This window comes from Mus pahari, chromosome 10 (genome assembly GCF_900095145.1).
Source record: "Mus pahari chromosome 10, PAHARI_EIJ_v1.1, whole genome shotgun sequence".
Lineage (NCBI taxonomy): Eukaryota > Metazoa > Chordata > Mammalia > Rodentia > Muridae > Mus > Mus pahari.
Genome location: NC_034599.1, coordinates 76,444,865 through 76,472,567, shown reverse-complemented (window position 1 = coordinate 76,472,567; position 27,703 = coordinate 76,444,865). Strand labels below are relative to the sequence as shown.

The 27,703-nt window shown below is 36.5% G+C and overlaps 1 protein-coding gene across 2 annotated transcripts in view; it reads right to left on the bottom strand.

Moving 5' to 3' along the window:
• The window catches only part of Mei4 (meiotic double-stranded break formation protein 4), a 154,434-nt gene that overhangs the window by 32,058 nt on the left and 94,673 nt on the right, over positions 1 to 27,703 (bottom strand). For both annotated transcript variants that reach the window (XM_021208107.1, XM_029543805.1), the window contains one exon: positions 24,293 to 24,424. In XM_021208107.1, coding sequence (XP_021063766.1) covers positions 24,293 to 24,424 — 132 coding nt within the window. The remainder of the gene's footprint in view (positions 1 to 24,292; positions 24,425 to 27,703) is intronic.

Sequence of the window (27,703 nt, the reverse complement as noted above, 5' to 3'; positions counted from 1 at the left end):
AGACAATGGGGAGAGTGGATGGGGTAGAGGGGAACCTGATCTGGTATTGGGTGAGGGAAAAGGACCGATGTCCTGAGGGCTAGCAGAAAGAAGATAAACAGGCAACCTCAGGAAATAGGAAGTTGGGGGTACCCTCCAGAATGCACCAGAGACCAGGGAGTTAAGAGACTCGCCGGAATCAAAGGGCACGAAATACCTTAGATGAAATGCCTGACAGTAGGGAGAGGGAACTTATAGAGGCCACCTCCAGCAGGTAATGGCATCAAGTGAGGAATGGGGTTGCCATTCCATAGTTACATCTCTGACCCATAATTATTCCTTTCTGAAAGAATTACAATCTGTAATCAGAATTACATTCTGAAGGAATGGAAATGGAGAGGAGCCTGAGGAAAAGAAGGTCTAGTGATAGGCCCAAAGTGGGATCCAGATCAAGGGGAGGTCCCAAGGCCTGACACTATTACTGAGCCTATGGAGTGCTCACAAAAAGGGATCTATCGTGACTGCCCTCCAAAAGACCCAACAAGCAGCTGAAACAGTCAGGATGCAGATATTTGCACCCAATCAATGGACAGAAGCTGCTGACCCCTATTGTTGAATTAGGAAAGACTGAAAGAAGCTGAGGAGAAGGGTGATTCTATAGGAGGTCCAGCAGTCTCAATTAATCTGGACTCCTGAGATCTCTCAAACATTGGACCACCAAACGGACAGCATACACCAGCTGATATGAAGCCGCCAACACACATACAGTAGAGGACTTCCGGGTCTCTGTTCATTCAGAGATGACGCACCTAACCCTCAAGAGACTGGAGGCCCCAGGGTGTTTAGATGGGGTTGGTGATGGGGGTATCCACGTGAAGATGGGGTGGTGGGGAGGAGATGTGGGATGTGGTGCAGTCAGAGGGTGGATGGGGGGAGCAGGAATAGATTATGGAGTGTAAAAATAAAGAAGAAAGAAAAAAGCAAACTTTATTGATAGAAAAAAAACTTTCAAATAAAATTTTTAAATATTTTGCTAGATACAAGTCTGTGGTGGGATTTCTTTTTTGGGTAATAGATAAGTACATAAATATATTTGGTGCTGAAAGTATAAAGTTCCATGTGAAGCTCCAAAACTTCCATTTCTCTCTCTCTCTCTCTCTCTCTCTCTCTCTCTCTCTCTCTCTCTCTCTCTCTCTCTCTCTCTCTCTCTCTCTCTCTCTCTCTCTTCTCTCTTTGTTTTTTGAGACAGGGTTTCTCTGTATAGCCCTGGCTGTCCTGGAACTCACTTTGTAGACCAGACTGGCCTAGAACTCAGAAATCCGCCTGCCTCTGCCTCCGGAGTGCTGGGATTAAAGGCGTGTGCCACCACACCAGGCTCACACAACTTCCATTTCAAATGGCCATTCTAACTGGAGAGAAGGTCACTAGAATGGCAGTTTGGGTGTGATTAACTTTGTTGTGTGATCTTATGTTTTTCTACTCAACTTGACATATGGTTTAACTACCAGGAGATACATTGGTTAAAAATAACAGCAAAAACAAGACACGGATTCTTTTCCTGGCTGCTATCTAATGCCAATAGCAATATCTAATCAGCTAGTGGTGTGATATTGGGTGTGTCTTTTTCCCTCTATATTAGAGTTTCATGTGAACTGAGGTTGTGTGGCATGGATGTTGTGAATCCCATCACTGTTAATGTTTAGTGTAAACACCCTGTGTGTTCAGAAAACATAGCTTCCTTGATGTTATCTACCATATCTGGCTCCTAAAATCCTCCCCTGCCCCTGGCATATCCCTGAGCCTTGAGGAGAGTGCATGATTATGGCCCATATATGGCTGGGCAGTCCACAGATTCATTTCTAGGTCAAAATATTAGCAGAAAGACACATGAGAATAAAAGAAGATAGTGAAATGTTTCATGAAAGCACCCTGCACATTTTATGTGTAAACTCACTATTATTACCTTGATTGCAGTTCTAATTAAGCTATCTAAATTACCATCTGTGGCAGTTAATCTTGATTGTCAACTTGATAGACATTTGAATTGCTTAGGAGAAGAACCTCTGGGCATGTTTGTGGAGTCATTTAATTGGGATTTAATTGAGGAGTGATGACCCCAGACTGAATATATAGGAGAAAGTGAGCTGATGACCATATTCATCTCTCTCTGCTTCCTGACTGTGTGTGTGGTGTGGTCAGCTGTCCCAGGCCCCTACACCTTTCCAACCATGATGGAGTGCATTTTGACCATGAGTCAAAAGAAAAAGTTACTTCTTGTAAAGAACAAAATACAGGAGCAAATATGGAGTGACTATGGAAGTGTAGAGCAGAGAAAGGTCATCCAGAGACTGCCCCACCTGGGGATTCATCTCATATACAGTTACCAAACCCTGACACTATTGCTGATACCAAGAAGTGCATGCTGAAAGGAGCCTGATATGGCTGTCTCCTGAGAAGCTCTGCCAGAGCCTGACAAATACAAAGGTGGATTCTTGCAGCCAACCATTGGATTGAGCACAGGGTCTCCAATAGAGAAATTATAGAAAGTACTGAAGGATTTGCAACCGCATAGGAAAAACAATATCAACCAACCAGAACACACAGAGCTTCCAGGGACTAAGCCATCAACTAAGGAGTATACATGGCTCCAGCTGCATATTGAGCAGAGGATGGCCTTGTCAGGTATCAATGAGAGGAGAGGTTCTTGGTCCTATGAAGGCTCGAGAGATGCCCCAGTGTAGGGGAATCGAGGGTGGGGAGGAGGGAGTGGGCAAGTGAGTGGAGGAGGAACACCCTCATAGAAGCAGGGGGAGGAATGATAGGATGGGGGGGGGTCCGAGAAGGGAGATGGAACAGGGAAAGGGAATGACATTTGAACTGTAAATTTAAAAAATGTACAAGAAAGAATTAATTTATGCATAAAAAAGGCAAGTAATTATATACCATTTTATTTTACTGAGCCCAGTAAACAAACACAACTGTATTCTCTTTGTAATGTGATTATAGCTCATGGTCTCTGCTTCGGTTCCTACGTCCCATTGACTTTGAGTCCTTGTCTTTTCTAACCTTGGGGATGGGTCATAACCTGTATGCTAAATAGACCCCTTTCTCCTCAAGCTGATTTTGGTCAGCGGTTTGTCACAACAGAGAAGCCAACTGGACAATTGAGCTTTCCCAAGAGAATAGTTGAAGAAAACTCCAGCATAATGTATCCAACTTGTTCTCATTCAGATTGTACTTTCTATGCCTCTTATTATCTTACTTTCTATTCTTGTAGAACCTTGTTTATGATACAATACAGAACTAGAAAACATACACACAATGCTTCAGACCATGTTGTAGACTGAACTCCTCCTAGAAAGTCAGAGAATTTTCATAGAGAATTAGAGTTCTCTACAACTTTATCACAGTTTCAAAGCACCCCATGACTTATTTTCTCATAGGCTGTTCCACAGTCATGTAGGTTGTAGAAACTAGATATTTGTCATCGTTGAAGTATGACAGAGGAATTAGAAGTTAGAAATATTAAATGTTTTCTTCTTCCCCAGAAACCATGGAGCCCTGATTAAATTGCAGAAACGCAATAGCAGCCTTGGGTTTGCACTGTTTTTGCAATATTTTATTAGATATTTTCTTCATTTACATTTCAAATGCTATCCCGAAAGTCCCCGATTCCCTCCCCCTGCCCTGCTCCCCTACCCACCCATTCCCACTTCTTAGCCCTGGCGTTCCCCTGTACTGGGGCATATAAGGTGTTTCTCTTCTCAATGATGGCCAATTAGGCCATCTTCTGCTACATATGCAGCTAGAGACACAAGCTCTGGGGGTACCGGTTAGTTCATATTGTTGTTCCACCTATAGGGTTGCAAACCCCTTCAGCTCCTTGGGTACTTTCTCTAGCTCCTCCATTGGGGGCCCTGTGTTCCATCTAATAGGTGACTCTGAGCATCCACTTCTGTAGTTGCCAGGCACTGGCCTAGCCTCACAAATGACAGCTACATCAGGGTCCTTTCAGCAAAATCTTGCCGGCATATGCAATAGTATCTGCCTTTGGTGGCTGATTATGGGATGGATTCCCCTGGTAGGGTAGTCTCTGGATGGTCCATCCTTTCGTCTTAGCTCCAAACTTTGTCTCTGTCACTCCTTCCATGGGTATTTTGTCCCCTATTCTAAGTAGGAATGAGGTGTCCACACGTTGGTCTTCCTTCTTCTTGATTTTCTTGTGTTTTGCAAATTGTATCTTAGGTATTCTAAGTTTCTAGGCTAATATCCACTTATCAGTGAGTGTATATCAAGTGACTTCTTTTGTGATTGGGTTACCTCACTAAATGAATTACTTTGTATAATTCAAAAGAATTTATGTAATTCAACTTTTATTAGTACATTAAAAGGTTCAGATACATTATTTTCATTTTCCATTGAGTCTTAATGATATTATGAAGTATAATGTACACAAAAACCTTCCAGGTTCTAAAATTGAAGTTTTGCTAACATTGACCTCTCTTATAGCCTTACTGATTATTTATTTTATTCTATACATTGTCATTCATGAATTCTTTTGTGTGTGTATTAAGCCTATAGTCCCTGGTAGGTCGCTTATGCACTGGATAGCCCTACACACATACATATATAGGTAGGATGATTATGAAAAAATAAAAAGAGAGCAGTACGTTGAGAAGAGGTGGGGGATGGGATAATTATATGGTGAATTTAGGGAGAATATGATCCAGTGTTAAATGCATATACGAAATTCTCAAAGAATTTATAAAATATTCTAAAATAAATAAAAGACGACAGAGTGCTGGCTCAAAGAATATCCTTGATGGGCCAATAAAATGAGCAGTTTACTTAAATATTCCTTGCATGTACAAGTTTTGAACATCCTTTGCAACTAAACAGAAAGTCCACATAAACACCTGTGATACGTGTTTAAAGTTTATGTTTTTCATCAGAAAAATGGCAAGTGTAATAAGAGCCAACAGATAACGATGACAGAAGTGAGTATGTCCTTAAGAAGAAAAAAATTATATTTGTGATTGATGATAAATTCATTATTTCAGACAAATTTAGAAGTTAGAAAATCCTGTATACATGACAGGCATTTGATAGTTTCCTGATATTTAGAGGCTTTTTTTGGTGAGATCAATAGAAATATTGACAAATATATAATTTTAAATATTATGTAACAGAATGTATCAGCTGCTAGACATTTATGTGCCAGTGGTCTAATATTTTCCAAATGAGCAGCCCATGAGTGAAAGACACATTGGAAATGTAAATGAAGCCAATGTGTTATAAAATACCAGAATGTAGCTTCTTAAATATAAAAGTTGACGATTAGTTGATTCCAAGGACAAAGATAACTGCTGTTTTTTGCTTACGTTTTTGCCATGTCTGTACTTTTCTCCTATTTTTTCCATGTTTCCATATTCTGTTAGGTGTGTGTGTTTAAGAGAGAGAAAGAGAGAGAGAGAGAGAGAGAGAGAGAGAGAGAGAGAGAGAGAGAGAGAGAGAGAGAGAACTAGCTTATGCAGAGACCAGAGCAGAATATCCTGTGCTGTCCTGTGTATCTGTCTTCTTTATTGTCTTGGGACATGGTCTCTCAGCTAACTAGACACTCGTTGTCTTTGTTGAGGCTTCGCTGGTTAATTAGCTCTGATCTCCATCTGTCCCCCGCCAGTGACTCTTTATTCCTAGGTTTACAGGCAAACGGAGCAATGCCAGGCTTTTGTGTGCATGTTGGTGATTTGATTTCGGGTCCTGGGGCTTGAATCATCTCCCTAGCCCCTCTTATTAACTTCTAAGGTCTTTCACATGACACACAAAGGAGGTGCTAAATACAAATATAGATTAAATCATAAAATGAAGACGTTATGAGCCGAATTTTAAAAATTCCAGCATATTAAAGGCCTAACCATATTATTTATTTGTCATAAACTATTAAGGATTCAGCCATCTATGCCAGGACAAGAGCACTTCTCGTGCCATTTCCTCGCACCATTTCCATTGGTAAACCACCACAACAGACTAACTCTCTGTGAACCTTTCTAGCCCTTCCTTGAATTTATTATCTCTATAATGTCAATACTTCACAAGGAGAAAACACTGAGGAGCTGATGAAAAGAATCTTAGTCTGTTCAGGCTCTGGGAGACTGCCTCACAAACTGGGCAGACAGAAACAGCAGCCAGATTTTTCTTGCCGTTTCCGAGGATAGAAACACCAAGATTAAAGCACCAGAAGATTCTTTGTCTATGAAGGCCCATTCTTTTTTGATGGTACCTGTGCTTGTGTCTTCCCATGGGAAGAAAAAGCGAATTATTTAGTTGGGACTTCTTTATAAGGAAATTAACGTTATTTCTCAGGGGTTCACTTACATGACTGGGTCACCTCTCAAAGCCTCCACTGCTTATTGGTACTGCATGTAGTAGGGGATCAGGTTTCTGAAGGAAATGTTGGTGGACACAAACATGCAGACATAGCAATGGGGTTGTGGAACGCTGAAGAAAAGTCACCCTTCTTACTAGCTACAGTTCAAACATAGCCATTCCAAAATTAGCTAAATGCCTGTCATCTGCCCATAAATTTAATTAAAAAATAATGGAAGGAAATATACATGCATGTAATACATGATAGCTCTTATGAATAAGAGGACTCACTGTATGATGTTTTTGCTTTTATATATACATTTTAAGATGGATGCAATCTGGGTAATTTATAAATATCTTCAAAACATACTTAGGCAATACTTATTACAAATGCAAACAGCAGTAAACTTTGCATACTCTGACCACAGGAAATAGAACCTATTCCCAATTGAGAAATATAATTATCTAATGTAAAACATTGTATGTAGAGGGGAATTAAAACATGGGTGTTGCTTCAGAGGTACACACCAGTTAACACATTGAATCTTGACTTCAAGCTGAAACAACCACAGTAGTTGATTGTGAAAGAGCAAAACCACTTTGCTAGCTTTTCTGAAGTGAAGCTGTATTTTAAATGCTTCATTTTACAGTATAAATATTTCTAGTCAAGTTGCCCTTAGAGTGTTAATGCACTTCTTCTCCTGTTTGTTTCTGATGGTGGTTTATTTGAGATAGAGTCTCCTATGCAATGTTTCATGATTCTAACTAAGAGTGTTTCTGAAAGGATAGCCGATACTGTTTCCTAACACAGAAACATTTAGTTTGTAGAGTAAAGCTGTGATTCTCAGGAAAAAAAAAATATTATATATTTTACAGAAACATAAACCTATAAGATGCAAGTGAAAGCAGGTAATCTGACCAAAGTCCAAATAAAACTTTATTACATGTTTGAATCACTAACCCAGCACTTAATGAATAGAAGGTTGATGCACAGATCACTTAAATATGATTTCCTAGAGCACTTTGTACATGAGCCAAGTCTGATTTGGAATGTGTCTGGGCCATTGTAGAACTGACTGGAGACTCGGTAGTTTGGATGGAGTTCCCATGTTAAAGCCTTCCGTGCTTTAACCTTTCAAATGTCTGCCATCAGACATGCTGTTAACAAACGAATCCCAGGACACACTGAGGGAAATAGACTGTTTAAACACAGCTACCTGTCTACAGTGAAGGTGGGAGCGAAACTGTTACTACTTTTTGCCACGCTCTACCGTTGCTTTCGCACTGTCGTATCAGATCTGTTCATAACCAATGTTAAGATGAGTACGCCACAGGGAGTGAGTGTTCATGGGAACAGGGCTTTCAATGTTAACATAATATTGTGTAAAATAGCAGTTCCACCAAAACGTGTCATATTTTCAGGAACAAACATTCGCCGCTGACCGAGTGGAGGAACCTTTCTTATAGTGCTACAGAGAATAGCTTGAAAAGCTCACTTCGGCATTCTAAGCACCACTAAATAGCTCCTTTAGCTTGCAGGGCACAGTGGTTCTGTAATCACTATGCCTGCTGTCATTTTTCATACATCTCTTTGAAGTTCTCATTTTTTTTCTCTTATTCGTATTCTTTGTCCATCTAAACTCTTTAAAGAAAATATACGAAGAAGAAACTAAATGTCTATACAAGAGATCATAAAGCACAGGTTATATTTAAAACTGGAATCTATACAGAGAGTGTTAGTGAACTATGGAGTTTAATCCTTCCAGAGTCAAAGAATGGAGCCATGGGCCCAGCTCACATAGGGCATCCTTGCTGCTCCTCTTTTACTTAGCTAACCTGGAGTGCTTGGTGTGTGGACCACCTTCTAAAGCTTAATGCATCTAGGCGATACCAGCCACCACAAAACTTACTTCTCTCCCTCCCCACCAATGCCCCTTTCTAGTGCGAAGAGGGGAGAACAGAGATCTTGGTGGTAGGAGGATAGCAGAACACAGGGGCTAAGGAGTGGGGATGAATAAGAGGGAGGGAAATTTAAATGCAGAGAGGAATGGGAGGGTACGTGGAGGGGGTTGAGTGAAAAGACAATGCCCTTCCCAGAAACCATAGACAGCCAACTAAAAACACCAAGTGCCGGGTATGGAACACCATCCTCAGAGCTGTTGGACAGGTGTCCCAGAGAAATGCAAAACAACAGGAGCAATTCTCACTGCCTTTGGCATCTCAACAGACATTGATGCTAAGTCTATACAGCTGAGGATATAACACACTACAACCACAGGACATAGAGAAATCAAGTTAGTACTGATGACTACATGCCTTCCCTTCTAGAAAGGCTTCATATTATTCAAAGGTGCTACGCCAGGTGAGAGCCAGGTGTGTGGTACCTTCAGGGCGAGATCCCTACCATAAAGTTATGAAGAGTAATCTAGAGCCTTGGCTTACACCTGTATTGTTTTGGTGGTCTCTCAGAACACCCTGTCCATGAACTTGAAGGGATATATCTCACACTTAGCACTGGGATTTATGTCCATGAACTTGAAGGGATATATCCCACACTATCGATTCTGGGATCAACATAATACTGGTTGAGGAGAAAGGACTAATTTGTACGTTTACTTAAAATAACTACTGATGATGTACTTTAGACTAGATGCTATGTTATTTCTCTTTAGAAATAAACTGCTAAGTGTTACATTCCATGTACTGTCTCAGAGCACCTCGAAACATGTTCAGGTCACAGTAGCTCACCAATGATCATTAGATTAATAATACAATATAGTTGTAAATACAGTTTTAAATGAAGTTACAGTTCAAATTTAGAGCAGCATGGTTAAAAACAGAGAAGTCATATCCTAATTAGCTACAGGTCATGATTAGAGAGATCATCTCTTATCTCTCGGGCCTCAGGAAACCAAACTCTTCCCTTACTCTGACAACTCTAGTTTCTTTTTGAGAAGAACTTCCATAGAGAACGAGTTGAGAGGGACCAGGAAAGCACAGCAGAAGAGCTGGGTGTCCCCTGTCACAGCCACCAAGCTACCACCCAGTGGTCTCTGCAGAATTAAGTCCATGGCCCTTAGAAAGGCTTAATGAGTTTTTTGCTATATATACTACTTTTTCTGCCTTTTCACTCATTCATGACATCCAAGGTAGCCTTCACTCTTATAAGTACTTAGTGCCTGACATCTTTCTCTCAATCTCCCATTTCCTTCTGCTTCTCACTGTGCCACCATCTTTAAGGATTATTATTCCCAGTAGAAAAACTCTCATCAACAAATAATTAATGCCCACTTCCCAGCATTCAAGATTAAGTGTGATTCCTTATCCCAGGCTGGCCTTCAACTTGTGATTCACCTGCCACTGCCTTCTGGGTTCTGTTAGCAGGTTTCAAGTTAATTGTCGCCAAGTGGGCCCAGAGAAAAGGCTCATTGGGTAGGTACAGTGGTACATTTCAACGAACTTTATTTTATATCTATCAGTAAATTTTACATTGACTGACAACTGGAAGAATTACAGTTCTAAACTCTTATATTGCAGACATAATCTCCACACTCAGAATGCAACTACCCCTTTTCCTGTTTCTATCTTTCATTCATTGACTTGGCATGTCACACCCCAGGACCACTCATAACTCTCCCACCCCATCTGACAGCATCTTTTGGTTGTTTTCAACTCCTTCAGTAAATAAATTTTAAAGCCTCAAATGCATGCCATGGATCTCTCCTATATCCCACAGAAAGGAAAGACCCTCAAATTCATCTTGTATCAGGAATCAGTCTTCTCAGATATCAAAGGCTCTCTGCAGGAAGTGCACAGGAGACAGCAACACCACCATTCCTTTCCTGTTTCATTTTTAATCATGGATCACAGCTTAGAAGACAAGTAGTGGGAAGTTCAACATGGAAATTGCTCATATAAAGCTTTACTTTTTGAATACGGTGAAAAAAAACCTTCTTAGTAAGCTCATTATTGTTTGATACAGGGTAGGAAACAATGAGTGAAATTGTTGTTATTCACAGTACAGTCTAAAAAGCAAATGTATACAATATTGGAGTATAACTGTACTTGTGTCCAATAAAAATGTGTTAACGTGTGTGCTGCAAAGTGGGACTAACAGGGAGACAGTTGTTCCTGGTTATAACAGTTAGAGAAAGCTTCACAGAAAGTATTATGTTTTAATTTCATCTGAAAATTATTCAGAACAAACATTATTCACTATGAGTAACAAAACACAAAACCAGAAAAAGGTAGGCTGAGATATATTTTAAAAATTTTCATTACACTGAAATGACTCTGGTGATTTCTTTTTAGTTACTGATGAACCTCAGCACAAGAGCCATTAAGTCAGTAGCAATATATCCACATGCTTATGGAAAAAGGAAGAATAAATCAAATTTACTTTGCATTTTATTGCCAGGGTAGCCAAATACAGAGAAAATAATTAGCAGTATTTTCTGTAGTTACTGAAAGCATCTCTTGAATTAATTACCATCTAAAGCATCAGATTATTCAGACAGTGACTATGCACCTGCTCTCCCCCCACCAAGTGTTCTATACATGATTCATGCTCTACTTCAGAATACTCAAAGCAAGTTTTCCTCATTATTTTATTGAAGTGCATTTTCCATTTTTCATTAACTCACCAAAATAAATAATAAACCTACATTCCCCCTACTCCTTTCAGTTCCTAACAAAAGTAACACACCCTTATGAATGAGAAGGCTTTTTCTTGAAAATAGATTCTGCAACAGTCAGTCCTCCAGTTTCTCACTACAGAAGCACAAAGAAAAAGAATCTCTAAGTTAGTGGCTGATTAAGCTTGATGGCAAATCAGAATCCATGGATTAAAACCTCTCCTGAATTCTACAAAACAGTTAGGGTAGATACCTAGGCTCGTGGATACAGTATATATCACAAGATGTAGCACAACTCAGGAAACTGCTCAACTCAAAATATTAGTTTGAGTGTCTCGGGAATCCATCAGAGCACTATAGTCTATGGCACATGATTCTACATGCATGTAAGTAAAAAAGAACTGAACATAAAAATAGAAAATACCTAACTGCATAGCCATGAAAGACAGAAACAACTTACATGGCCATCCACTGAGAAACCATCGTAAGCTCCAATGTTAATGACTCATTAGAGTATAATTGAATAAAAGTAAATTATTGAAAATGATTTGTTAGAGATAAGCTGTAAGGACAAACACAGAAGAGAGTTCAATGTTCATAATGGGTGATATAAAAAAAATACATAACCTGCAGGAAAATGATTAAAGTATAAAAAGACAAGGAGAAACTGAATTGTGAAAGACATGTGTGCAATTAAGGAAAATTAGCATGTAGTGAAATAAAGAAATAATACATAAAATTCTAAATGGAAAACTGGAATGTACAACAATGATAAAAATATCCTTAAGGACAAGTATTAAAGAAATTGAGTAAATAATGAAAAGATAACTTGCGAAAGGACACATCAAAGTGAGGAAGGAATGTCACAAATGTAAATGAGAAGAGCTATAAGCCATTCCTGTCCCAGGGATGCAGAGATGGTTGAACATAGGAAAAATCCATCAACATAATCTACCATAGAAACAAACTGAAACAAACAAACAAACAAAAGCACATGATCATCTCATGAGATGCTGAAAAGGCCTTTGACAATATCCAATATTTTATGATAAGAATTTTAGAGAAATCAGGAACACAAGATGCATAGCTTAACACTATTAAAGAAATATACAGCAAGCCAATAGCCAACATCAAACTAAACAGAGAGAAATTTAAAGCAATTCTACTAAAATCAGGGACAAGACAAGGCTGGCCACTCTCCCCATATCTATTCAATACAGGACTCAATGTTCTAACTAGAGCAATTAGCCAACATCGTTTGATCTCCAACAAAGGGAGATCAAGGTAATACAAATTGGAAAGGAAGAAGTCAAGGTATCACTTTTCACCGATGACATGATGGTATAGATAAGTGACCCCAAAAATTCTACCAGAGAACTCCTAGAGCTAATAAACAGCTTCAGCAAAGTGGCTGGATTCAAAGTTAACTTTAAAAAAATCAACACGCCTCCTACATACAAATGAATGGGCTGAGAAAGAAATCAGGAAAACAACGTTCTTCACAATAGCCACAAATGATATAAAATATCATGGTGTAACTCTTTAAGGAAAGAAATTGAAAAAGATACCAGAAGATGCAAAGATCTCCCATATCCATGGATCAGTAGGGTTAACAGTAGGGTTAAAAGCAATTCACAGGTTCTAAGCAATTCCCATTGAAATTCTTTTTACATTTTGAAAAAACAGTGTTCAAATTCATGAAGGATTTTCAATTCAAAAGAAGGAGTTTTAAAAAGTATATTCTCAAATGAAAAAATTAAGAATGCTAAATTAAAAACACATTAGAGCCAACAAAATTCTTAGTACAAAGTTGTAAACATTGATATATATATATATATATATATATATATATATATATATATATATGTGTGTGTATATATAATATGTAACCATAATAATCAAGACAAAAAGTGGCTATCAATTAGGTAGTGGGAGATGACTTGTCAAGCATCCTTGCATATTAGTGAAGTCCTACCAATGGACCTAGTTACCAGATGCCCAAGTCAAGCTAAGATCCCCCACCTGCCACCACTGATTAAGCTACAGTTAATATTCAATGTTAATTCTTGACACCATAATAATACTTTCAGGAGTAGCATCAGCAGTTTCCAACACAGGGACCCTGGCTGTAGAAGAGCAAACATGGGATGCAGACCTAACCAGGGTAAGGATTAATGTATGACCGGAAGGGTGGCCAGCAAGTCTGTTTGTGAATGTTCTCTTCTCCTACCATTGCCTGCAACTAAGCCCAAGGATATGAGTACAGACTCATGCAGTGGACTTCAGTCCTCTGATCTTCACACATGCCTGTAGGACATATGTGCCTACACACACATGCACACATGCACACAGGATGGGAGGAGAAAGAAAAAGAGGGAGAAAGAGAGAGACATAGAGACAGAGACAGACAGAGACTAAAGTTTTAAGAAATGTAAAAGTGGAGAAAACTACAGTGTGATTTAACAAATAAAAACAGATGCAAAACTTTAAGCAAAATACTTGCAAACCAAATACATGAATATATTAATAAATATAACAAAAACAGTCTATGAATTTGAGAGGACTTAAGACATGAGAGGGCTTAGAAAGTAGAAAGGGATAAGGGAAGTTATATAATCAACTAAAGAAAAATGAATTGAAATTTAAATAAGACAATAATATACCAAGATCAATTTAGCTTCCTCATGAGGAATATATGATTGTTTAAACATAAACAAATCAATAATTTTAATATAGTTCAATGATAAAAACTGAGATCACATGGTCATCTTGATAGATGCAGAAAAAGACTTTAGGCAAAGGTCAACATACTTTCATGATAAAAGTCTGGAAGAGATTAAAAAAGATATGATATATCTCAAAATAGGAAAGACTATGTAACAAGTCTATAACCAACATCATTTTAAATGAAGGACACTGAAGCATTTCTTCTAAAATTTGTAATGAAACAAGTATTCCACTCTTTTTTCCTTAAATGTTTATTATTTAAATGTATTTTATATAAACATATTAATAACATTGAGTGTTTTGAGAATCAAATAATACATAAAAATTTGTTTAACTTTTATATTCATATCCTTTTATACCCTAAAAATATCATTAATAAATATTTAATACTATCCATAGCTGAGGATCCTATATCTAATTTTGAATATTACATTGCTTCAAAACCACAAAATATTCTTTAGGAATTCAGCATAGTAAAAGAGCATAAAATATTAAAAATGAATCATTAAGAAATATATTCAAAAGCCCTTACATGATATCACCTGACATAGTAAGAGAGTATTTAAAACACATTATATATCTGTGTACACTGTCTAACAATCAGTTAACTTAAAAAGATTATCAGTGTTTTTAGTAAATGATTTCATCAGTAAATATATTTTAAAAATTTCAAAATAGCAACAACTCTTTGAAGCTAAACACTAAGAAAATGCTAATTTCAAACACAGTGAGAAAAATTATCAATAATATTTCCTTGATGTTGTAGAACATGATTTTTCAGTACCTCATGGTTCCTTCTCCAAAACTGACCATCTGATTGGTCACAAAACATGCCTGAACAGATACAAGAAGATTGAAATAGTCCCATGCACCCTATCAGATCACCATGGACTAAGGCTGGCCTTAAATACCAGCAAAAACAACGGAAAGCACACATACACATGGAAGCTGAACAATGTTCTACTCAATGATAACTTAGTCATGGACGAAATAAAGAAAGAAATTAAAGGCTTTTAGAATTTAATGAAAATGAAGCCAAAACATACCCAAACTTATGGGATACAATGAAAGCAGTGGTAAGAGGAAAACTCAGAACTCTAAGTGTCTCCAAAAAGAAACTGGAGGGAGCTTACATTAGCAGCTTGATAACACATCTGAAAGCTCTAGAACAAAAGGGAGCAAATATACCCAAGAGGAGCAGACGGCAGGAAATAATCAAACTCAGGGGTGAAATCAACCAAATAGAAACAAATAGAACTATGCAAAGAATCAACCAAACCAGGAGCCCTGGTTTTTTGTTTTTTGTTTTTTTTTCTATTTTTTTTTTTCTTTTTGAGAAAATCGACAAGATAGATAAACCCTTAGCCAGACTAACCAGAGGGCACAGAGACAGAATCCAAATTAATAAAANCAGAAATGAAAAGGGAGATATAACAATGAAATATATCTTAAAATAATTATTCTGTCTGTTGAATATTAACAGTTGAAAAAGCACTCCACTTTTTTAACTCATATTCAATATACTGCTTAAATTAACAAAAGCAGTTAGACAAAAGAAATATATAAATAGATATGATAGGAAAACCCAAGAATTAATATAATTCCTATTTGCAGCTGAAACAATTCTAGTATTACAGGACTTTGGAGACTACCAGATCCTTTTAATATTGATAAATATTTTCAGGACACTCTACATAGACATAAGGAGGTTTATATACAACAGTGATAAACTGCATGAGACAGGATGAAAAAATATCCCATTTTCCATTAGCTTCAAAATCAGTAAGTAAGCAGGAATGAACCTAAGTAAGGCAGTAAAGGATCTTCACAATGAAATCTTTGAAATGAAGAAGCAAAGAAACAAACAGGGTACCAGAAGATAAAAAGAACACTCATGCATTTGGATTGGCAGAACTAATATTGTGAAAACGCTGTTACCAGAAATAGCTAGAGATTCAAAGCAGTCTTAATCAAAATTCAATAATATTGTTAACAGAAACAGAAAAAAATATTCTAAACACATAATACCATACATATTGAAAAAAAAATCCTAAATGTGATAATGTCTGCCCTTCATGTTTACCATAGAGATAGAGTGACCAAGGACATAGACATCAGAATGAAACACAGTAAAGGACTAAATTGTGAATTCATGCATCTATGGTGCTCCAATTGTTGACAAAGGTATCAAAACATGTGCTGGAAAATATGGTCCAATAAATGGTGCTGGGGAAGATTAGGAATATTATATATACAGAATATATTCATATTTCTTGTGTGTGTGTGTGTGTGTGTGTGTGTGTACGTGTGCATGAATGTATCTACCACTAGAACAAAGTATAGACTACTAAAGACATAAAACACAGTTTTGTTTTTGTTTACTTATATCATTTTTACTTAACATGCAAGTAATCTGTTTCAGTTTGTCACCTTCAGATGTGATGTGCTTCTACTGAACTCTCCCACTCTTCTTTCCTGCCTCCCTGTACCCTGTATCTTTCTAATGTCAGTACGTCCTCTTTCTATAGCACTATCGTATCACAAGTGTTCTATTACTATACCTTCAAACCTTAAAACTCTTTTGGTTTCTCTAATGGTTCCCTTTCTAGCTTCATGACCTTTATCTACACTCACACATTTATAAACATACATGTAAATAATTAACAGTCTATAAGAGATAACATACAGTATTTAATTTTCTATATTATTTATATTTCACTGAACATACTATATGTTCCAGTCACTTTTTTGTAAATTTCATATTTTGTTCTTGCTAAGTACAATTCTACCATATTTTTTGTAACACACATACATTTAATTTTATGGGTATAACAAGTTTTTGAGCTGTATTGTGTATATGCAGCAGGTGTGTGACTGGTGACATTGAAGGTTAGAAGAGAGTGATGGGTTCACTGTAACCGAAAGTACAAACACTGTAAGGAGGGAGCTGGGAACCAAAGAAGATCCATCTGAAAAGCAGCAAGTCCTTTTAACCACCGAGCCACCTCTTCAACTCCTATACCACATCTTCATAATCTATGCATCTGTTATTGGACATCTTGACTGGTTCCATTTCTTCGTCATTGTGAAAAGTACAGTAACAAACCTGGATATGTATTTCTGGTGTGTCATATAAAGTCATTTGGATATATGGCCAGGAGGAGGTATGTGTATTTTTATAGAAGGTCTACTTTTTGTTTTCTGAGTAAGTGCTAAACTTATTACCATATTGTTTGCAATAGTGTTAGTTTTTAATATGTTTTTTGGCAATTAGGCACTTCACAACCACAGCTCCCAGATTCCCCAAACTGTTTACATTTTCATTTACATTTATATTATATCCACATAGAACTAATAATTTTGTACTCTAGATTTTGTACATAAGAAAAGGAGTTTGAGCTATTAGATTTCTATCACTGTGGGAAAAATATCTGAGAAACTCAATGTGAAGGAGCTAGATTTATTTTACTACATGAGTTTTGAGGTTCCTCTTAATGACTGCTGGAGTAAGGAAGGAAATTATAGAAGGAAATACTGGGTGCAGTGAGCTTGTTCTTCTCATAGTCTAGGGAAACAAAAGGCAAGGTGATTTTTTTCCTAACACAGTCCCTGCCCCGCGCCCACTGAAACTGTCATAGCTTGCTTTCTACTGCTGTGATAAACCACAGCCAAAAGCAGCCTGGGGAAGAAAGGGTTTATTTAGCTTACAAATCCAGATCACAGACAAACATGAAGGGGGATCAGAAAGAAATCAAGACAGGCACTAGGAGGCAAGAACTTCTAGAACTTTAGATACCATAGAGGAGTGATGTCTGCTTTGTGGCTCATTGTAGCATAGATGATAGTGGGCTGGGTCCTTCCACATCAATGAGAAAACGCCCCCATGGACATAACAAATTGAAATTCCCTCTTTCCTTAAGCCTCTAGCTTGTGTCATGATAATAAAAGACTACCAGCAAAAATTATAAAACCATGACCAGATCAGCATATTTATCAGGATAGAGCCCTACAGAGCCAATCACTTTCTAAGGCTGTTTCTTAATTCTATCCCAGTTGAGAACATTTACCATCTGTGGGCTTCTGGGAGGCACTTCAGAAGCAAACCATGACCTATCCTTCCTTAGTCACCCAATACCAAACAGTTCTTTTGTTCTTCCTTCAACTCCCTCACTGAAGAAAGCTTCATTCTATAGCAAAAGGATATCATGAAATACAGAATCCATAGCTGCTCAACACACACACACACACACACACACTAAATAATAATAATAATAATAATAAAAGAAATGAAGGTCATGATCATGAATTAGAGACAGTAGTGGGGAATGGAAGAAATTAGAGTGGGGTAGGGCAGAAATGATATAAATAAAATAGTCACATATAAAACTGTAAAAAATGTAAAAATAACGAAAAAAATCTTGTCTGTAAGTGATGAACACTCCATAGACTTCTTGAAGTTTTAATTCTATCAATCATTGAACACAATTTTTTTTTTGTCAAGAAATAGTTTTAAACAGAAAATATGGAGATTTTACATTAATTCAGAGTTTTGGAAAATCTTGAACCTTGCTAGATCCACACACAATGACTGCTTACATAATGAAATACACTGGTGGGAAGAGACCATGTGTGATGAATCAGTATTCATTATCAGAAATCTCCTAAGTTCCTTTTAAATAAAACAATAAAAAACAGAAGCGCTCATACCAAGGGACCCTAGTCTTTAGTTTTTATAATTGAGGATGTTTATAAAAACTCTCTTCTAAATGATGTATTGACTGACTGCTGCTTGAGCCAAGGATCTTGGATCTGCAAATCATTAAAAGTTGAATAATTTTGGAAGAATATATAGTTTCTCTCTCAGATGAAATAGGCCAGCTGTTTCTCACTTTTATGGCTATGATTATTTTTTCTCAGCGTTTCATATTAAAAATACTTATTTTGTTGGTATAATTTATTTAGTTTTATATCAGGAATATGTATGTATGATCATGCCACATTGAGAGTATTGCATGTCTACTTTTATTAATGACTTGTTTAGTTCTTATATTAATTAACAACAATACAGATGTCTAAAAGGTATAAATAACAGCTTTTGATTTTTTTTCATACTATGCTTTTATTCTAAATTTTAAAGCTGTCATCATGTAGAAATTTCATCTACTTTATAAACACTGGGTTTCTGAACTATTTGAATATGATTATGCTTCTCAGAATTCAGATTTCATCCATCTTTAACAATGTACTTTCAAATGTACTTTTCATTTTAATAGTTTGGCTACTGTTCCCACAAACATGCTGAGTAGACAACAGTAGGAACTGCATCTAAAGAGAAAAATATTGGTGTAAAACGAAATTAAACTTGGAGTTTCATCTTCAGTCAACATACATCTTATATGCAAGAAGAATTTTTCTCTTCAAAATAAAATATTTATAATGCAAAAGTCATAGGTGTTCACTCATAAAATATGCAAATTTAAACACTATAATTTTCTCGTGTATTACTTCAGATTCTATACTTAGAAAAGATCATTTTAAAGTATGCATTTTGGAAGAGTGTCAATGATTTTCTACCTATAATTTTGCAGCCGAGTATTTCTCTTCCTTGGATATTTCAATCTCCATTATAACGTGATATAATTCTTTCAAAATCTCTGAACAAAGGGATAAGAGCCCATCTTGGGAGGGAGGCATGGGAAAGAGCAACAGGCAAGATCATGTAGCTGAGAACTCACTTCCTCAAATGGAAGCACAAAGCACAAATGGTGGAGGTTTTACATTCCCAAGCCTGCCCCCCAGTGACACACTTCCTCCCACAGGGGTACACTCCCTAGGCCTCCTCAAACAACACCACCAACTGGGGACTAAAATTGTTCAAACACTGGGGCCTACAGGGGACATTTATTATCTAAACTATCACAAAGATAAAAGTAACATCTACAAATAATGTTTGTCTAATGTAAACATAGTTATTTAATTGTGAAGCCAATTGGTGACTTAAGAGAATGCTTAATTCTCTAAGAAACTCTGTGCCTTTGTTAGTCTCCCTCAAAATTTAGGAATTCAAGTTGATACCCACCTGTAGATATATAGGGTTGTTAGTCTTTTTTCAAACTTCCCAATTCAATCTTCTTGTTGTTGTGAATTATGCACATTCCTTCTGATCACGAATATAGCAACATTTATTTCTTTTTTCTTGTTTTCCTTTTGTTTTTTTCGAGACAGGGTTTCTCTGTGTAGCCCTAGTTGTCCTGGAATTCACTCTGTAGACCAGGCTGGGCTCAAACTCTTCCTGTCTCTGGCTCTCAAGTGCTGGGATTAAAGGCGGGCACCACCACTCTCCGCCTACAGCAACTTTTATAAAGGGTCTGTTCAAATAATTTCCCCATTATTGCCCCAATCCTTCCCAGCAGAATTGCCTTAAAGTAAGTATGCAATCAATTGGCCATAAGTAAGAGGAATTACTTACAGATGGTTACATTAGAAAACAAGTTTGAATTTTCTATCTTCATGGTTATGTTGATTATAAACAATGATATCCAAAACTACAGCAAAACTACAGCAGTCTAACTTGCTAAATATTTTATATATATGAAGTAAGACCTAGTGAAAAAAGAGGCCATTAATAAAAAAGAGAACAGGTAGGGGCATATAAGAGGGTGTGGAAAGAGGGTACGGAAGGGACTAATGTTGAAATTATAATATTATCTAACAAAATTAATAAAGAATGCTCCACGTACTGGGAAGCTTTAATAGATAACAGTGGCATCTAAATTGAGTTAGAAAAGTTTCTTATCTTCTAGAGCAGTACTTCTCAACTTTGTTTATGCCGTGACCCTTTAATACAGTTCCTCATACTGTGGTACCCTCCAACCATAAAATTACTTTGTTGCTCCTTCAGAACTGCTAATTTTGCTACTGTTAGGCATCATAATGTAGATATCTGATATGTCACAACCCCCAGGTTGAGAACTGCTCTTCTAGAATTTTTCAAAGGCTGTTATCATTTGATCCTGAAGTTTTACTTTTGAAAATTCATTATGGTTGAAGTGTAGCTGATCTAGTTAACAGAAGGAAACATCACCTTCTACTTCTTAAGTTCACTTTGAAAACTGGAAACTTAGGAATGCATGTGTAACAAACATTTCTAAGCTTACTGGTGAGAATTTCTTTAATCTTTATATTTACTTAGTTTTTTTTTTTTTTAACAACTTTACTTATTGTGATACTGTTTTCAATTTATTTTTGAGATCTGTTTTCTTATTACTATTCTCATTTGCTTTAAGATATTTAACAGATTTCTAATACATTCCTATAAACTATAATAACACATTTATAATAAATGTTATTAGATAACAATGGCATTATCTTCAGTCATTTTTTTTTTTCATTTTATTTTCTGTGTATGGGCTTCCTGCACAAATGTCTCTGTACCACATATACCGTGCTCTCAGAGACAAGCCAGGATGCTGAATGATACAGAATTTGCTGCCTGATATCAGCTGCCTTATGGGTACTAGGGATTGAACCCAGGTCCTCTGGAAGAACACATAGTGCTCCTGTTACCTAGCCATCTTTCTAGCCCCAGGTTGGTTTTATTTCTACAAACTTTCCCCTAAATATTATGGGTCATACATCCTTGTTTGTTTGTTTGTTTTTGTCATATCTAGAGAGAAAATTTTAATGACATGTTACAAACTTTGTTTTTCCAGTGCTGCTCCAGCAGACAAGTATCCAATTGTGAATCTTTGAAGATCTCTGCAAAGATTGTCTTATATTTCCATCTACCTACATTTATGGTACTTTAAATCATCTTCATGTTCATTATATACAAACTCAATTTCTGTCCACACACAAGCATTTTTTTTCCATAGTAGCCTAATTCTTTTCAGTGATATTTCTATATCTCTTAGTTGGGTAACATTTTTTTTTTTTTTGGTTAAATTAAATCTCTTCACATTAACTCTTCTTTGGTATCTGTTGGTATACATAATGTATTGAGAGCTGGGAAAAAGCAGCTTTGGTACCCAGTCTTCAACTGTGTACCTCTGCCTTCCCTCTGGCTTCCCACATGTGAACTCTTCAACTGTGTGGCATTATACCTCATTGTTGAAGAGTATGGCACACTCTCTCTCTCTCTGGCCCTTAGATGTGATGGACACCATGAGATAACTTTATCACTCATTGTTTTCTCCTCTTCCCAGAGTGGGAAATAAGTTAAGAATGCATATATCTTTTATTTTTCCTTCCTTATAAGTCCTGAATGTGTCATTGGTTGTAGAAAAAGAAAAGAAAAGAAAAGAAAGGAAAGGAAAGGAAAGGAAAGGAAAGGAAAGGAAAGGAAAGGAAAGGAAAGGAAAGGAAAGGAAAGGAAAGGAAAGGAAAGGAAAGGAAAGGAAAAAGAAGAACAACTGTTCAGTTGAAAGTAAGTGATATAGGGAGTTAGACCTTACATAGTGCTCACAGGGCTTGCTCACACTGTGCTGAGACTGACCTCTCAAAACCCCAAAGAACATATACCAGTCAATTAGGCACACAGCTCCATAGTCACAATGGCAAACATAGTCCATGCCATTGGTAACCCAATCTGTTGTGTGGTAATGGCTTAATTCATGAAAGCACAGCTCACAGACTCATTCTTCAGTCAGCTCCCCAATTCCATCCATGCTCATTAATCCATGTGTTTACATTGGCTGCACTGTGTTCTGCTGTTTGCCACTAGAAAATGCTGACTTACCGTTTCTCTGTCTTTGATCAATACTAATATTCGGAAGAGTTGTCAAAGCGATTGATTAGGAGAGCTCAAGTGAAGCCTTTAATACAGATGTCTGCAAACAAGGAGTTGTTTGCTGTCTTACTGTTTTTTTTCTTCTTCTATTATTCAAATTCACCCTTTTTTCCCTTCCACCCCTCTTCTCTCCCACCTTCATATGTGTTTTAAACAGCATGTATTTATGTGTGCCAAGTGCAAGCGGATATCCCGGCAGGCCAGCAGAGGCCACTGAATCCTCTGGAACTGGAATTACAGGCAGCTGCGATGGATGCTTTGACATGGATCCACTGCAAGAACAGTAAGTGCTCTTAACAACTACCCCATCTCTCGAACCCCATTAGTATTTTAAGGCAGCATTACCAAAAACTTGAGTTTAAATGATGACATTTGCGGATGTCATTCTGCAGCCGTGGTCAAGTGTCTTATTGACATTGAGGCTGTGTTTCTGTATCTATGGAGTGGATAAGAAGTATACGTATTTCACAATGCTGTATCAAAATTAAATTAAACTACACAGATAAAACTCAATTCAATTAAACTTACTTACAACATTGCTTCCTGCTAAGCGTCAAACCCATATTGTTTCCTCTGGATCCCAAGGACAGCTCTCATTTTTAAAAAACTCAGTTCCTCTGCATTCTACTAGACTCTGATGATTCCACCAATGTGTGTATATATATATGACAGGATGCACTTTGGATGTGTAAACTATTATGACCAGTTCTCTGACCTTGGAACTCTTACAAACACCACCATGTATTTATTTCAACATTTTGTTCTTTTACAGTATCCAGCTTGACTCATTTCTCTTTTAGATCTGTGACAGTGACTTTACAAACTTAGCTTTCAGAATCACTGAATCAGTTGCAGACGAGATGATATACCATGTGATCTATGGAACAATACTAGAATCTTAGTTTTAAGGTCATTCCATTAAATATAGAGAAGCTAGAGATAAGTACTTGGTTTAAAAGCACTTTAAAACCCCATGATATGTTTGTATTATTAAATTTATTTTACTTGTACCTAAATATGTCAACTTGTCTCCTTATTTCTTTTTAATTCTACAACAGAGATGGTAAGAATAATAAAGCAACTACAAGGTATGTACATTTAACAATTACTTATCAACATAAAAATCTGGGGATGCTGTCAAAGATGACGTGTGAAGCTCTGTACAGCTGAGAAGCTGGGAGCACTGGTATCAAAACCCAAGCCAACAGCAGAATTACCAGCATACTACACAGTGATGCCCAGGATCTCACTGCAGAGACCTCTCTTTCATTAGATTGTGTATGAGCTGGTAACTGGATATTTAAACTTTAAAATTCTCCTAGGCAAATGTGTCGAAGAACTATTCTCTAAGATCCTCTTGTATCCACCTGCCCCACCCAGACACACACACACTATTTGACTTTATATCACTACTGGGGATATTTAAGTCTATTCAGCTAAACATTCCTTTGCTAAAAACAACAGAAAATCTAGTACATGTGTGACATTAAGTAGGACAAGGTAGGTTTATTTAAAGAAAAAGAAGAAGAAGAAGAAGAAGAAGAAGAAGAAGAAGAAGAAGAAGAAGAAGAAGAAGAAGAAGAAATAAGAACCAACCATGTAAACCCCCTCCTGGCGGATGCACCTTTCTGCAATTTCAGTAGCTGGAATATTCACATATAGAAGGGACAATGCAATATAGGTGAATTAGTGAAACAGCAGCAAGTCAATATGGGAAGAAAATAATAAAGTACAAAGCCAGCAGCCTATAGCTACATTAAGCACAATTTAATGAGTTACAGTTTCCAGTTACACATACCTGATCAATGGCTCCCAGGTCATCCACAAAGCTGTTCACTTCTGATAGTAGCAGTGATATAATAGACTTCCTCAACAAGCTGCAACTTCCTAGGGTTACTAGGCTCTGAGAGACATAATGCTGTACCTGGAACTACAAAGGAAACTGAGTGAGATCCTATTCCCATGACATCAGTGTATTTAATGGAGAGCATCTAAGATGTTTATTACTAATGGGAGTATAAGATATTAGAATACTTTTTGGATTAATACTGTGAAAAACTGAAAAAATTATTTTCATATAGGTGCTATGATTTTATGTATTAGTCAATAGTTTTAAATTTATGGCAGAGTGCTAAAATGGAAGAGTATGACTTTAGAATACATGAGAGACTACATACAAAGAGAGTAAGAAAAAATAATAAAACAAAATTTTAGTTTCTCACTTGATAGCAGACAGACATATAAACAAGTAGACTTAAAGGTTATGGGTGAACTTTGAAGGCCATAGAACTAAGGGTCTTCCATATTTCTCACTTCCACAGTGGGGAGGATGGGGTGGAGCACTTTCCTATTTGCCATGAGTCAGGCTTTATAGTTATGAAGAAAATACATTACAGTCTGAGTTCCTTTTTGATAATTATTTTAATTATTTTGATTATCTATCTATCTATCTATCTATCTATCTATCTATCTATCTATCTATCTATCTATCTATCCATCTGTCATTTATCACCTATCTACCTATTATCTATCTATCTATCTATCTATCTATCTATCTATCTATCTATCTATCTATCTATCTATCTATCTATCATCCATTTATCTATCATATATTCATCTATTAATGAACCTATCTAACTATCACATTTTATTTATTATGTGTGTACATACATGTACATGCTCATGTGCCTATGTGTATGTCTGTATAACAGTATCAGAAAATACAAGCATAGGTAAGTAGAAGACTTGAAAGAGTTGGTTCTCTCTTTGCACATGTGGATACCAGGGATCAAACACATGTCTCAATGGGAAGCTTTTACCTCCTCAACCATGCAGCCAAAGAACCCCCATCAGGAAAACTGTAAATGCCCATAGGACACAAAACTTCACCTCTCTGCTATTAGGAAAAAAGTCATATGCTTAAAATCATATTATGGCATGCAAAACTCATGAGCAGCATTTCATATATTATGACCTTTAAAGTTTTTGAGAAAAGGGCTTTAAGACAGAAATGGTCAGACACATTTCCTGCTGTCCATAAGCATAAATAACACAAGGAGACATCAATTTCAGTGCTATGTACTCAAGGTGAAATTGTAAAATGTCTTTTAGGATGCCCATGTGTCTACAGATGTATCTCAGGTTGACGTTAATAGTACATACTCTTTTAGGATGTTTACGATGACAATAATAATGTTCAGGTTACAGAGCTAATGAAACTATGCACATTATACTTCAGAGTAGCCCAAGTTAACTTAATTCTGGAAATAAACTATCATAAAGACACTTATACAATGACATAATTGTTTATTAAGAATATAACTGATTAATATTTAGATGGCTCATAAAAATGTAGTGCTACGTTTAACTTTAGTTTTTTGCAGCAATTTTCATTTTTGTAGTTAAAGAAAAATATGCCCTTATTTGAACTCTAAGGCATTTCAGATGGTTATTTCATTTCAACTGATGCTTTCATTGTGTGCATACCTTTCTTTACACTTTAATGACTAAATCTTTTATCATTAAAAGATTCCACATACGCAAAATGACAACTATGATGTTAGCTACTTGGTAGGAATTTTAGGTACTTTAATTTAAGACACATAAAAAAAATGCTTAGTATACTGTCAGGTACCTAATAAGGTTCTACAGAAGTAACACAATGCTATAATTCATAACAATAACACTAAAAGTGTTGCTGGTCATATGATATAAATTTAAATTATTAGCCGCTGAAAAGCTAAGTAATATGAATAAACTTTTATGGAATAATGTAACCCTGCTAGGTACGATGCTGAGAAAACAAATCATTTCGAAATAAAGACAGCATTTATAACACAGCAAGGAGCTACAATTCTAACTAAATTTCATAAAGAAACAAAAAGCTATGTAACTCTTAGTGCTATTTACAATGATATAAATGATACTTTTAAATGACCTTTACTTCTGTATATCTGAAGTTATAATCAAAGCTCCTTCTCTTTCGATAAACAATGGAACCTTTTGGAGAGACTGGCATAAAGGCCGGTATTATCAACAATATATTTTAGCAAACTATAAAAGGCCTGGCTCAATAACAAATCAACTTTTTCCTATCAAATCTTCCTTTATTTCAGGACCCTAAAGAACTAGAAATAGTCTTTTTTCAGATGCCTGTGTAGGGAGGCTGAGCTGAATTGTACTGATGAGATGTGCTCAGAGTCTCTGTGTTAAAGGTGAATTACAGAAGGGCACATTAGGAGTAGGTTCTGAGTGGACATTTTGTTGACAGAGATTTGACTCAGCAATCATTCTGGATCTACCTAATTATACAGGTTCCTATTCATCAGATAATCACATAAGCAGCAATTTCATTTGTTGTCTTATGAAACAGAAAGTGCTTCCTTGAAACACAATTCCCAAGTGTTTTGTTCTCCTTTATTTTGTAATGTTTTGCTCTGCATGATCATCTGGAGGATTCGCTGGATACATTGTTGTATCACAATATGCAGGGTGGAAATTCCTACCACATGCCCAATTAATAGTCTAAATGAGCTACATAGAAGATAATAGGATCTAAGAACATCAGAGGAAGGTAAACTTGATCTAAGCATCTAGGATTACATTCTGTTATTGTGCAGAGGTAACAATTCCTGGAAGAGAAACAGTAGCCTACAACTGGTAGGTGCATGGTAAATCTATTACACAGCCAAAAAGAAGCACTTTGCATTTGCTTGTTAACAAAAGCATATATTTTTTTCTCTTCTGTTTTAATCTGGGTCACTCTGTTGTCTCTTAGCCAGTAGTTTACAAGAACTTAAATCTTTAAATTATTCCACAGGACAACATGTTGATGCACTATATTGATGTTATCATGATAGTAAAAAGCAGGTATTTTGAAAGCTCTATAAAAACATTAAGTATTCCAGAAAGTGGAAGATAAATCTCAGAATTTGGGTGCCTGAGAACCCCTGGGAAGTTGCCTTGGTGTTAAACAAGTTTGCTTCAGTATACATTCCTATTATAAGAAATGCAATGTTTGAAAGGTCTACAACATATATATATATATATATATATATATATATATATATATATATATTCAACATATATAATGTTGAATATAATAATGAATCAGGGAAAGATTTGACAGAATGATTAGGAAATAGGATCATCTCAATTGTCAAGAGAACAAGACAGGAAAGATAACAAGACAGGAATCAACTTAAAGGAA